The 13,343-nt window shown below is 50.0% G+C and overlaps 1 protein-coding gene and 1 pseudogene across 4 annotated transcripts in view; both read left to right on the forward strand.

Annotated features, from left to right (window-relative positions):
* Positions 1 to 5,663, forward strand: part of LOC149358743 (uncharacterized) — a 297,550-nt gene extending 291,887 nt beyond the window's left edge. For all 3 annotated transcript variants that reach the window (XM_089570924.1, XM_089570925.1, XM_089570923.1), the window contains one exon: positions 413 to 5,663. In XM_089570924.1, the coding sequence (XP_089427050.1) occupies positions 413 to 2,412 (2,000 nt within the window). In that variant the 3' untranslated portion in view covers positions 2,413 to 5,663. The remainder of the gene's footprint in view (positions 1 to 412) is intronic.
* Positions 5,664 to 8,951: 3,288 nt separating this feature from the next.
* LOC149358744 (mitotic checkpoint protein BUB3 pseudogene) lies at positions 8,952 to 13,343 on the forward strand (annotated as a pseudogene). The gene is made up of 3 exons (XR_016288186.1): positions 8,952 to 9,841; positions 12,457 to 12,840; positions 13,332 to 13,343. The product of XR_016288186.1 is annotated as a mitotic checkpoint protein BUB3 pseudogene (transcript).

Here is a 13,343-nt window from a genome sequence, read left to right on the forward strand (position 1 = left end):
TAGCAGTTGCAGGTGGATGATTTAAGGCCTCCACTCTTTGGAACTGGGATGCTCCTGTCGTCGGAAAATCCCAGAAGGCACACTGACAGTTTACGAGCAAGGAGCAGCATAGTCTGTTATGGTCAACCTTAACATACTTTTGGGATGTAACCGTAGTTACTCAGTAAGCTAGGTCAGAGTTTGCCCAGCTACTGTGTGCCATGAGTAGAATGAAAACGCCACTGCCGAATCCTTAGCGGGGCTTCATAGTGCAACCGGCATAGCTTCACTCTATAGGCAAGCGCACGCTAAGAAAACCCGTTCAACTATGTTGACCATAATAGTATGACGGCTCAAGTAGGCGACTGAAGCGATGCACGATGTTTTTAACTGTCGAAACTTAAAGCAGGGTGACTTTTTTTTTCCTTTTTAGGCGACTCAAAGTCTCCTTCCCAGAAGAACAATGGCTCACCATCTTCGAGTAAAGGCCTTGTACAAACCACGGCGCCTACGACGACCGCCTCGAACTCTCCGAGCCGACACAGCACGATCCGGCAGAGCCCGCTTCTGGTGCGCAAGCTGCCGCCGCTCGACGATCCGGTGGAGGAATGCCCTCCGCCGCCTCCCCTCCCGATCACCGGTCCGCCCCGTGAAGACGAGGAGGACATCTCCTATGCAGCCGATCCGCGCTTCCAAAGGTACTCCGACTCGGCCTCGTCACAGGGGAACTCGGACACCACGGCCACGGTGCGCTCCGACTCACCCAATTCCGCCACTCGTTCCGACACCCCGGAATCCCACGGATCTCGTCACAGTTCTCAGCAGCAGCAGCAGCAGCAGCTTTACACGCCGCCCAAGCTTCGACCATCTTCACCCGCGGGAAGCCTGAAAGGAGGCAGTGGCCTGCCTACCATTCCTCCGTCTGCGGGTATCTTGAAGAAATCCGCGAGCTTGGCCTCTGAATCGCCGCTCGGACGAATGAAGCACTTCCCGGCGTCGCCGTCTTTGACGCCGACAACGATGAGACAGTCTGGGTTCTCCCCCAACTCGCCCGCAAACCCGCGAAGACTGATATCTCCTGCGACGTCTTCCGCTCTCCAAGGAAGTGGCCACCCTCCGGGATCCCCGTACTGTCTCGGTGTGCCGACCACTCCTCCCAAACCGCTACTTTCGCCCAACGTTGGCCGAAGCTTCTCGGCATCGTCTCCGCACGGGTCAGTCTGCGCGTCGTCTTCCATCTACGGCGCTCGGCAGAAGACCGTGCTGACCCAGTCGATGACGCATTCTCCCGACAGTCCGAGGTTGCGTCAGAGATTCCAAGGCACGTCTTCGGCTATCTCCAGCTCCCACGTGGGCCTCTCACCGAACCAGATGGGGCGGTTCCCTCCCGGCATCACGCCCATGTCGCCGATGCCTTCGCCAACGCAGATGGTCCGGGGCATTCTAGGCCAGGGCGACAACCAGCGCGGCCTGCCGCAGCAGGCTACACCGGAGAGGCAAGTGGCGTGCCGTCCACAGGGCACTGCTGCGACGTCGTCCTCGCCAGGAGACGCTATGCTCACTCCTACTTGCGGTCGACGTCGCGAGCCGCTCAACGTGTCGGACCTTCGGCTTGGGGCTCTTCTGGCCAGTTCCGAGGTCTTCGTAGAAGTGGTCGAGGAGATCCAAAACGGACCTTTCAGCAAGACCAGCAGCCACCACCACCGACTGTCGGGATCGCACTTCTCTATGCCTGACCTCTCCGTAGGTCACTCACCGTACGGCAGCAGTCAGCATCACCGCGAACAGCAACAGTCTTCCTCCTTCGGCGCACAAGACAACGAGGACGACGGTGCGTGCTGCAGTCCGGAATCGCCGGGAGCCGCGGCGGGCAGCGCACCCTCGTCGCACCCGACGACCCCGAAGATGCTCTCGGTGCACTTCGACCCTAGCCTGGGACAGGCGGAAAGCGATGACGCCGCATGCAGTCGTCGAGCAGGTTCGCGATCGTCGCGACGGTCCCGGCGACACCGGCGGGACGACTCGAGTTCCAGCGAGGGCTACGAGGACGAGCAGGACGCGCCATCGACATCGTCAGCGTCGCGGATCGCCGTACACTCGCAGCCCAAGTCACATCGAACAAAGCGTGGCAAGGACGGCGCGGCCAGGGCTCGTAGCGCATCTGAAGGAGCGGTGTCGTCGTCTCGGAGGTCGCGACCTGAGTGCAGCCGAAGAGTGCCCGCTGGGCAGCCGCTCGAGTACGACGACGCGTGTTCCACGTGCTCCAGCTCCAGTTCGGACGACTTCCCCTACGAACTGCCCCAGCGGCGCGCTTATGGCGGCGTACGAATATCGTACGTCAGCAGTGACGCGCTCGCTGTGGCCAAACAGCGCACCAGGACTCGCTCTGGGGACAAAAAGAATACCCCTGACAAAAACTGCATCATTTCCTGAGGCGCGTGTTCGTGTCTCCGGGAGTGCGAGTGTGTGTTCATTCGTTGGTGCGTGCGTGTTTTTATATTTCTTTTTTTTTATTCATTCGACGGCGCGAGCCTATGCCATGGTCATCACGTAGCCAGAGCCAGGACATTAGTTTACTTGTAGGGAAGTTCTGTCAATGTTTCCTCCGGAGCATTTACGAGGAAAATAGTTGCATTTCTCTTATCGATGCATTTAAGCATTTCTCGGCGAACAGAAACACTCAGAGGGAAGGATGAGTTTTCTGCAACAGCTAAGAGTTACATGCAGTCTTTTCCACTTTAGACGTTCTACGAAAAGTTCGAAGTTCCACTTCACTCATTCTGCGAAAAGCGTGAAGTGCTCTGGAGGCAAGGATGGGTAGTATTTTAGTCTCCCATAGAGCTGATTCCTCAAATTTATTTGGTCGAGACATAAATTAAGACTAGTCCTTCAGTGTGTTCATCAAAGATCATGTTATCCTCTGTGGCACTGGCTCCTTGATGGCTTTGAAGAAGCCCTGCGCCAGCATTTTTTTCATTACCCATTTCATCGCAGTATTACAGGCATGAACAGTCCACTATATTCAAGAACAAAGTGCGGGTATTCAGCCTATGTCACATGTAAGTTTCGTCATCTTTATTGTCCCCTGTGTTCAGCAGGTCAACGACAAGAATATCTAAATGGTTTGTAATGCTCACTTTATTGATTTGCACTGGGCTGTTGTACGTAAGTTTGTGTTCTGTTCATTGTACACTATGGCACCTTCGAACAAAATGACGCACCAAATATGGAATTATGCAGACCTTGTACAGAGCAGCTGGAGCATATGTAGACTTGGTTCTAACCTGCCTTGGCTTTCACTGCTGAGGCGAAGCGCTACCTTTCACCGAACTGCATCAGTCGACATCAGGGTTTTATGCATTTGTAACACAAATGATGAAGTCGTAGCACAGAAGCCTTTCGCAACAAGCTGCGGCCGTGATGGTCAAATGCTGAAACACTATCGGGCTAAGGATAAATTGTATATAGGCCGGTAGTTCGCGTTGATTGAGCTGAGGTCGCAGAGATATGCAGTGGGCTTTCATCTGGAGTCGAACGAACGCTACGCATGCAACCAGTTAGAGCTTCCTTAGTAAGTCTTTCCGGAAACGTTCCGACAGCGCGATACTTAAATGTCGAAAACTGCCGCCGGATCCCAAGTGTGCAGTTTGTTTCAGGGAGCGCACTTTTCGCGCTACTTCGAAGTCGTGCTCGTGTGACTGGTATGACCGCACTCGGGAAGTTTAGTCTTGAAGAAGGTTCGATTTAAATGTCGCTGTGTGCAGTGTATGAAGCCGTCAGCACTGCCTTAGAATGTCGCTTCTCCTCCTTACCTGGCAAACTACGTTCTCCCCATGCTTTTGTAAATTTGGCTGCTTCTACTTACGAGGCTTTGCTTTTACTCGTCTCATTTAAGGCATTCCGCAGCCGTAACTCTTGGGAACCAACAATACGTTTTGCGTGTTTACAATTAGCAACAAATAAATGAAAAGACCTAATGTATTTCAAGATCACTTGCTGCAAATTTTGTGAGCAAAAAACAGTTCCACGAAGTTTGATCACTAGGACATTGATAGCTGTGTAGCGAATGCTACGCGGGAATGTCAGATGAATGATGGGGAAGAGCTGTTCAAGCTCAGAGACATAGTACAGTCGGCATAAAATGTTTACGGGCTGCGTGCTGTCGGCAGCAAATTTAGTATTTCGCCCCCTCGCGGCCCAGTATCCTGATACCAGTGGATGCAGTGAATACACCCTCTTCTGCTAGTAGACGTTTCAGGCTTAGTAATTGTTCTTTTTTCCGCACGTAAATTCTTGCCGCCGACTCTACGTCTTGCAGTGACTCCACCGAGACTGTTTAACGGCTGGCGTTGTCACTGTACCGCCTTTGAATAATTTAGCAGCGCTGGTCCTTTATCAGTATGTGTGACTCAACTGAACTGCTCCCAAGAGCTTGGCGGGATGGGTTCTGACGTCGCCGTAGGTATAGTGCCGACATTTCATCACGCCGATTATTTGGTGAAATACGCCTTGGCTCACCTTCGGCAAAGAAGGTGATGCGTCAGGGTTGTTTTTCTGCAGGCACATTATACCATGGATACCGCTCCGATCTCCTCCGTTAAGTAATGAGGAACAAAGGAGTCTTAATTTGCACATTCTTAGCATTCCGTGGAGTGCGATCCCAGCCTCCTCTACGCCGAGTACACCGCTGCAACGTGTTCAGTAACCGGTCGAGCCATAGAGTTTCTTGACTCTTAAAAATTTGGATTACTCAGCAAACAGCCAGTTGCCTGGCTCAAGTGATTGACTCGCACGGCCGAAATAAATTCCGCGATGAGCTTAGCAGGCAGCCTTTAGAATTCTTATGCTCGATATGTTACAGATCTCGATTTTTATGACGGTTTTTGATGAAAAGGTAGAGGTAATAGGGGAAGGGGCGGCCCTAAGCGTGACAAGATTATGAATCGTATCTGTCCGTGACTCAAGATGCACGTGTTTGCCTAATGGTCCCGTTTGTGCACGAGGTGACCGGTAGTAAGAAATGTGGAATGGCAGTCACGAAAGGAGACTTTTTGAATGCTTATGAAAGCAGTTTTTTGAGAGGCAGCTCATACAGCAAGAAAACTATGCCTACAATGGTGGCGATTTGACTTCGTGTTTTTTTTTTTCTTTCGTACATTGTCTGCCTTGAACCAGAGGTGACTGCCCTAAGTACACATTAACCTCGTTGACAGCACCCCCTGACATCGCACACACTGCTGCAGTGGTATTTTTCACAAAGCACCTTAGCTCCTACCGGCGACGCTTGTAGCGGAACAAATAGCCATCTTCCTGCCTCCCTTATACACAAACAATTTCACGCAAAGATGGTCGTGTTCCGAGGAGTGAAGTGAAGTGTTTGAACAAGTGTTCATGGCTCGTATGACAGAGGATTATTATGCTACAAGCGAGAGGGTGACTATGTTACGGCCCCGTGTGTAAGAGCACCGCTCCATTGCCAAAGCATGTGTTTATTCTGTATAGTGTAAAGTGAAGAATCCCGTATGCGGGCTCGCGAACTGTCCGGCGTGTTGTGCCCGCACTTTGTGCGTCTCTGCAAGAACAGCGAATAAGCCGGACAAAGAAAGTATGTGTGTCTGTCATCGTTGAACTGTAGATATATGGTTTTATACAAAGTAATAAATCAAATCACACCTTTCTGTGGATTCTTGCTTGCGTCTCGTTGGCTTGGTTATTCGAGTCTGCGCACAAGTCACTGTGGGGCTGCAAAAGCAAAACAATTAGCATGCAAGTTACAGATATTAGCTGTTCTCACTCGCGCGGACGCGTTTATGGAAAATTCTAGTGACATTTACGCCGAATATGACATGAAAGATATACTAGTCGCACCTTGTGACCGCAGCAGTGAATGGTAAAAGACACCAACATCATAATCACTCCAATTTACGCTCTCTCGTTAAAAGAGCTTGATGCAGCTAATCCAATCTTGTTAGTCCACTTTCATTTTTTTTTTCCAGCATTAAACAAAGTGCTTTTAGTCTCTAGTCTAGGCCACCTGGCAGGGATCTTCCCGTGGCAGCCACCTTCCAGGTGGCATTTCGTTCTGCTACTTGGACAACCGGTTACGCCGACAGCGACGCGGGGCGCAGGAACGAGGGCATAAGAACTGCGCCCTAAAATTCACTTCATTCTAGTCGTTGAGAGCAGATGTAAGCATGGAATGCATTGTAGAAAAGGCGTAGTGCATTAGAGGACGTCTTATAGATGGCGGTAGCCGCGCTGACGTCTTGGAGCTTCCGTTATTGGCTACTTTCGTTACCTTAGCTTTTCATAACGACCCAGCAAACCAAAAACCTCTCAGAGACGTCTAGCTAGACGTCTCTGGGAGGTTTTTGGATCGCTGGGGAGCGACGGCGCGCTCAGCCAGCTCGGCTATATACCTTCGCCGCTTTTGGTGTGTGAAGACCCACGGGACCAACGTGTGTATCCATTCCCGGCGTAGAACGAATATATTAATGATGAAGACGACGATATCCAAAGTGTACTGCGAGAAGTACCAGTTCTGCATTAAGCGTGAGGACGTCATCATCATCACCATCATCACAAGGTGCCAGAGGCTGTGGCGATGGCCGAGTGGTGTAAGGAAGCCACAAGTAAAGCTAGGTTGTTCACGCCGTCGCCGGTTCAAATTCCGCTGGAGAGGACAGGTTTTAAAGCGACAGCGTTAAGTCTCCCATTCTGCGGAAGATCCGGCGTCGACGTTGTGAGCGAAAAATCCCCAGAGAAGCAGCCTAGGTAGGCCACCTAGGTCATGTGACCTTGTGACGTCATCACAACCTTCCCACCGGATTGTGAGCGAACTGACCACCATGGCAGGTGGCAGTCGATGACTGGTCGCGAGGCGCAAGGTGGAAATTTGGGCGAGTTGGTAAGTATTCATCATTTTGCTCACAGCGCAACAAGAACAGGACACGAGATGAAAGAGTGACACAAACAAGCGCTGACTATCAACTGGTTTTTATTGAAGAACGAAAGGCGTATATTAAAGCACTTATCAGGGCAATAGAAGTTATCCGGAAGGCACGTGGGAAGTCAGATAACTGAATTCCCTCTCGGATAATGCAATGGAAGGGCTGCTGATACACATCGTACCCTTGTGGTGAATATAGAAGGCCTGCATTATCTCGCGTGTTACTTTATCGCTGTGTCGGGATGGCGGTGCCACGTAGCTTTGCCAGAGCCGAGCGCAAATAGTAGTAGTAGTAGTTTATTTAAAAATAATAATAAAAAAGCGCTCATATCATGAGCACCGCCCAAAGCAGAGAGGGAAACATTTCTCAGCTCATGTCCGAGCCCCCCAAGCAGCAAGATGCTAGGTTGTGCTAGGGGCGCCGGAAAGGCAGATGATGCACGTCGGAGTTCAGAACTATACTCGGAGACAACTTTCTGTGGCTACACAGGGGAAGCTACAGTCGTCTTGTATACCCCCTACCCAGCGCAAAATTTCTCGGTATCGCAAGATTCTGTGAAACGTGAAACGCAGACCCTGGCTCCTCTCTTTGAAAATCTTAATGACATGAGGTGAAAAAAGTTTCCGTCCAACGGTCTAGTGTCTGTATTGGGTCTCGGGTCGCTCCGGTGTTGAGTGGCATTAAACTCAGCAGGATGGGCATGAGACTAGATCAAGATCTCAAGGACTTTGCGGTAAAAGCGTTTCGCTATGTCGATAATTTTTTAGTGTTTCTGAACCAAGCCCCCCCTCCAGGAGTGTTACCGATGTCATTAAGATCTTCAAAGAGAGGAGCCTGGGTCTGCGTTTCACGTTTGAATTACCAGACTCGGGTTCTACGCAGTTCCTTCACTTGAAAGTCATTTGCCTTGAGACAGGAACGTGTCGCGAATATAACCCAAGAAAAGCTAAGCCGCTCCTCGGTTACAATTCAGAGCACTCGAAGGTGGTCAAGACGGGAATAGCGGCTTCATTGCGGAAATCGTGCCCCCATAGGGTTGAGACTAGTTTCCAGGGACAGGTTCAGTGGCTTAGGGACGCTGGTTTTCTGGCCGTGGCTCTGGCTCAAATATCAGAGAGGATACTGACTAGGGGCTATAGTCTCGCAAAAGAAATAGACGGCGCGCTCACAAGAACAGTGGGGTTTCCGTACGTACATGGAATCTCACACCGTTTGGAGAAGGTAGGGTCTAGATACGGTGTGAAAGTAGTTTTCGTGAAAGTAGTTTTCACAGCTAAGAATAAGCTGAGCAGAGTCTGCAGTGCAGTAAGGAAGAAGCTCGAGTGCCGGGATGACCAAGCGAGGAGTAGATGCACAGTTTCACACAAAAAACCGCTCGTCGATTGCGATACCGGAGTGGTTTATTCTACACCGCTTTCCTGCGGCAAGACGTATACATCGGCCAGTCAGGTCGCTGTATAAACGAGCGGCTGTTTGAACACCGCAGATCATTGAAAGGGGCTGTTTCGTCCAACCTTGCTGTGCACTGCCGGAAGTGTAAAGATTGTTTTACCCCATCTGGACAGGTCAAATATCTTGTTCAGTCACTCAGATCGGACCTGCAGGGAGTTCAGGTGTTTCTGAAAAGGCAGGAGTCAGAAACATGTGTGCCTCGCCTTCTATCAATCTTGTGGAAGAAGAGATGGTGATAGCAGGTGCCTGTCGTGTGTTAAGATTGCTGTATGGCTTTGTGAAGATAAGGCGATCAGCCTCCCGCTGCATGCGCCTAACGTTTTTATGGGCTATTACGATTTTATGATGTGTTTTTCATTTTGTTCTTGAGTTGGATGCTTATAATGCCACCCTTCTAGAAATAAAAATTCAGTTGTTAGATAGCGCTCGGGTCATCTTTCGTTTCTTCCACTACGTCCTGTGTTTCGCGCTGCTTTAAAATGAATCCGTTCCAACTTGCCCAGTTTTCTGTTATCGTTGGGCGGGCTGCATGACCTTGCTCTGCGGGACAGTTCTCGAACTAGGTTGTGGGTGGTCCTTTACGGTGAAGTGATAGCACTCGACACCCCGCACTTCCGTTTATATACTCGCACAGTCAGATGTTGTCACGAAGGCAAAAAATGCACAGGAACACCTAATTACATTGACTTTTAATTCGATAGCATTAGAAGCTGTTGAGGGCCGCCGCGGTGGCTCAGCGGTTATGGTGCTCGGCTGCTGACCCAAGACGCTTGTTCGATTCCGGCCGCGGGGATTGAATTTCGATGGAGGCTAAATACCAGAGGCCCGTGTGCTGTGCGATGTCAGTGCACGTTAAAGAACCCCAGGTGGTCGAAATTTCCGGAGCCCTTCACTACGGCCTCCCTCATAGCCTGAGTTGCTTTGGGACGTTAAACCCCAATAAACCAATAAACCAAACCAAGCTGTTAATATATTTAGGGATGTGACGTCACTTCCGGTCTAGTGATGTCCCTGCCCTCCAGCCAATGGGAATTATCAGGTGTGGTGACGTCACCTTCCTTCAGCCAATGACCCGGTCTGGTCAGGTCTCTTACGACCAGCTAACGAGAATGACCAGGTCTGGTGACGTCATTTCCCCCAGCCAACGGGAATTATTCGCTCTGGTGACGTCGTTTTCCTGCGGCCAGCGGTATAATTTTATGACCGATGGCACAATTTTTTTTTCCCCGATGACACTTTTATTGCCATCGCAATAACACTCCAGGCTTACTCGTGGGGAGCCGGGTAAAATTATCCTTCATGGTGCCGTGAATGACGCAGGCGTGATCGGTGCCCTGGTGGCCACCGCGGTGGACCTGCTGGTGTTCTCGGCGAGCCCGCCCACCCTGCAGGTGTAGATTGAGATCCTCATGACGGTGCCCATCCTCTGGCTTCCTACATACATCGTCACCCGCGGACTGGTAAGCTCCATGTTCTCGATGCGCTGTTAGAGCCCCGCGGGAGTAGGTCAAGAGCAAATTCAAGCCCTCCTTAGAGCAGTGAGATCTTGATACTCGTTGGTGAACACCGGGCAGGGCCGGATTAAGAAAAGTGGGGGCCCTGGGCTAATGCGCATCTAGGCCCCCTCTCCCTTCTCCTCCACTGATCCCCGTGCCCCCTGCTGCACTACTCGAGCCGCCGCGGTGGCTCAGTGGTTATGGCGCTCGGCTGCTGCCCCGAAAGACGCCGGTTCGATCCCGGCCGCGGCGGTTGAATTTCTTTGTGGGAGAAATTCTAGAGACTCGTGTACTGTGCGATGTCAGTGCACGTTAAAGAACCCCGGTGGTCGAAATTTCCGGAGCCCTTCACTACGGCGTCTCTCATAGCCTGAGTCGCTTTGGGACGTTAAATCCCCATAAACCAAACCACTACTGGAATGTATCCCATGTTTCATTGTAATTCCACCTAATTAAAATGAACGAAGTGCGATCAATGGGATTCGTGTAACAGTAACGCAGTAGCATTAGTTTTGCGCACAAAACACTACGGGACTCTTGGAACGCGCGACACGTGTCCGTCGGTACCCGAGCGCCGAACGCCACGGAAGAGCCGCGTGAGCCGACCGACATCATGCGAGGCTGCATTGCAGCTAAATTGCAGCGCGCTGCGTGCGCCGCCTACTCTCCTTTTTCACTGACACCGTGCACAAGCCGACAGACAGGTTTTTGTTCGCAGCACTGTTTTAATGCTAACGCATTAAAGAAAAGCAGGCTGAGCTAGCTTCCTACAGTCGAGCTGGGTGCTTCGGCAGCGACTACGAAATAGAAACACTCGTTAATTAGTGCCCCGAGAGGGTAATATTAAAAGTTGTTAAAATTAATTTGACTACACGATGAACGTTTACTACTGCCCTCACGAGGCGCATTTGAATAGCAGAATTAAAGTCCTGGATGAGTGGTGAGCGTGCTCGGCGCTGAGCCGAGTATCCGGGTTCAAATCCAGCCGCACGGCGGCCGCGTTTTGATGGAGGCGAAATGCAAAAATGCGCCCATATGCTGTGCGATTTCAGAGCACGTTAAAGATCCCCAGGTGGTCGAAATTATTCCCGAGAGCTCCAAAATGGCACCCTTTTTTTTTTTTGCGGCCGCGGTGAATCAGTGGTCATGGCGCTCGGCTGCTGACCCGAAAGATGCGGATTCGATCCCGGCCACGGCGGTCGAATTTCGATGGAGGCGAAATTCTAGAGGCCCATGTACTGTGCGATGTCAGTGCACGTTAAAGAACCCCAGGTGGTCGAAATTTATTGGCAGTCTGCTATCATTTTCTTGTACTAATGAATTATTTTTTGGGGCAAAACGTAATGCTCTTGCTTCACTGTCGGGCGACGTCCTTTGCAAATTTGTAGCTTGACACAGTAGAAAGAAAGACTGTGCATCCATCAAGGCGTTACAAATGCAAACTGTGGGCCTTGCACCAGATCTCCTTATTTGTTATTCAAAGAAAAGTCGTGGGAAAGTACATAGTACTTGCCAATTAATGCTCCAAAGCTAGACAGAGGACATTGAAGGATGCCCTGCTGCGGGGTCCAGCTTACTTTTGACCACCGGCAGTTTTGTAATGTGTACTGGCATTCATGCATTTTAACAAAATATTGTTAAAATGCATAAATGCTGCTGTCAGTGTAGTCGGCATTAAGAGAAAAAATTCCGGTAGCCCTCCTGTCACTAAGTCACGTGACCTTGTGACGTTATCACAACCTGGATCTCAGAAACACCACCAGTGGCTGTGTTTGAAACAGCCGCTGTTCCAAACATAGCCACCTTCTGTGGCAGTGGCACATCACTTAACCGCTCCTCCACTGTGCCAGGATCGGTAGGAGGACTTCCTCCGTTCAATAAATGTAAAGTAGGGAATGGCCAATATTGCATACTTGGGCATGTAGGTAGAACCTAGGCGACAGAGAAGGACTACTTGTGCGAGAGGTATCAGTAATGCTATTGCATTGTATCCTTAAGTGTGGGTTAAGCGTTACGTGATGGCGAAGTAATTCTTAAGTTTAGGTTAAGCGTTACATGATGGCGTAGGAATTCTTAAGTGTAGGTTAAGCTTTACATGATGGCGAAGGAACGAATTGTTTCCATGGCTGTGAAGTGATATGCCAAGAAAACCCTAGGCCACTGAAGGGACCATTTACGCTATCACATCATACCCTGAAGGCGGGGCTTAAATGCTCCATCAGGTTTTTGTCCCTAGCTAAACGCATATGAGAATTGAAACCGTGGTGTGGTGCTCGTCAGCTAAGTGCCTAAGCCACTGAGTTTTTGTGTAAACATTGGTTAGGGCGCTTAGCTTGTACTAGCTAAGTATAATAAGCCTCTTAGTAATCAACTTGCCTAACTTTGTTTTCTGGTGGCAAGATGTATTAGGCTGTTTCATTTCGACCAAGTTGTCTATCCACTGGAGAGAGAACTTAGAGCAGTCAGAATAATGAACACAACAGGAAGGGCACTTCTCACTGTACTTCCGGTGGTTGACCCTCTTGTCTGTCCTGGCTTCACTTGTTGCATCAAGTTGCTGATCGTATGGTTCTACACAGGGCGCGTGGCTATTGAATACTTGGATCCAAACCCCGAAGTGCAGAAGAAGTACGCCTTCAAGGTGTCACCGTGCCAAAGACAGCAATGGCATCGAGCTCATCTACCCTGTGAACGCAACTGTGAACGCGTTCCACAACTTGTACAACACATTTGCGGCGGGAGACAGTGACGGCCACGTGAACATCTGGGACGGCTTCAAAAAGAAGCGTCTCTGTCAGTTCCACAAGTACCCATCGAGCATTGCATCCCTGGCCTTTAGCCATGATGGCTCGCTGTCGGCTATTCATTCCTCTGCGAACAGGGCGAGATTCATAAAAAACCGCACGACGCCATCTTTGTGCGTCGTGTCACTGATCAGGAGACAAAGCCGAAACAACTCCATTGTCACTGACTTGTTTTTGTTTTATTTCTTTATTTTATTCAATAAACATGAATGTTTAACTCTGAACACCTGTACAGTCTCCACTTCAGCACCCCTTTTGAAGTGACCTTGTGAATTGTTCTTTGTCCGTTTTCATTTTGCTGGATGACTTTTGAGCTTATAAGCTTTTAAGCAACAGACATTAGCTGCATATGGAAAGTGTACAGCTTGGTTGATTTCAAGAAGCAAAATTGGTTGTTAGTAAGTGGAGCTCAATGCTCACAGTACTTTCATCCAATATTTTCCTTGTTTGCATTAGCTGAACTCAAATTAGAATATCGAAAATTCGAACTCGCCAGAATCGAGCTTTTGGTTCATTCGAACTGACGAATTGGCCGCGTCTGAATTACGTGTATCTCAGTAAGAAAAAATGCCCACCAATTTGAATGCACGAGCGAGTGCCACTGTTAATTCGCTCAGTCTGAGCTGAGATTTGCCATCGGGCATCCGCAGGCCAGAAGTTGA

The sequence above is a fragment of the Amblyomma mixtum genome, chromosome 2 (assembly GCF_055824585.1).
Source record: "Amblyomma mixtum isolate Tamu chromosome 2, ASM5582458v1, whole genome shotgun sequence".
NCBI classification, from domain to species: domain Eukaryota; kingdom Metazoa; phylum Arthropoda; class Arachnida; order Ixodida; family Ixodidae; genus Amblyomma; species Amblyomma mixtum.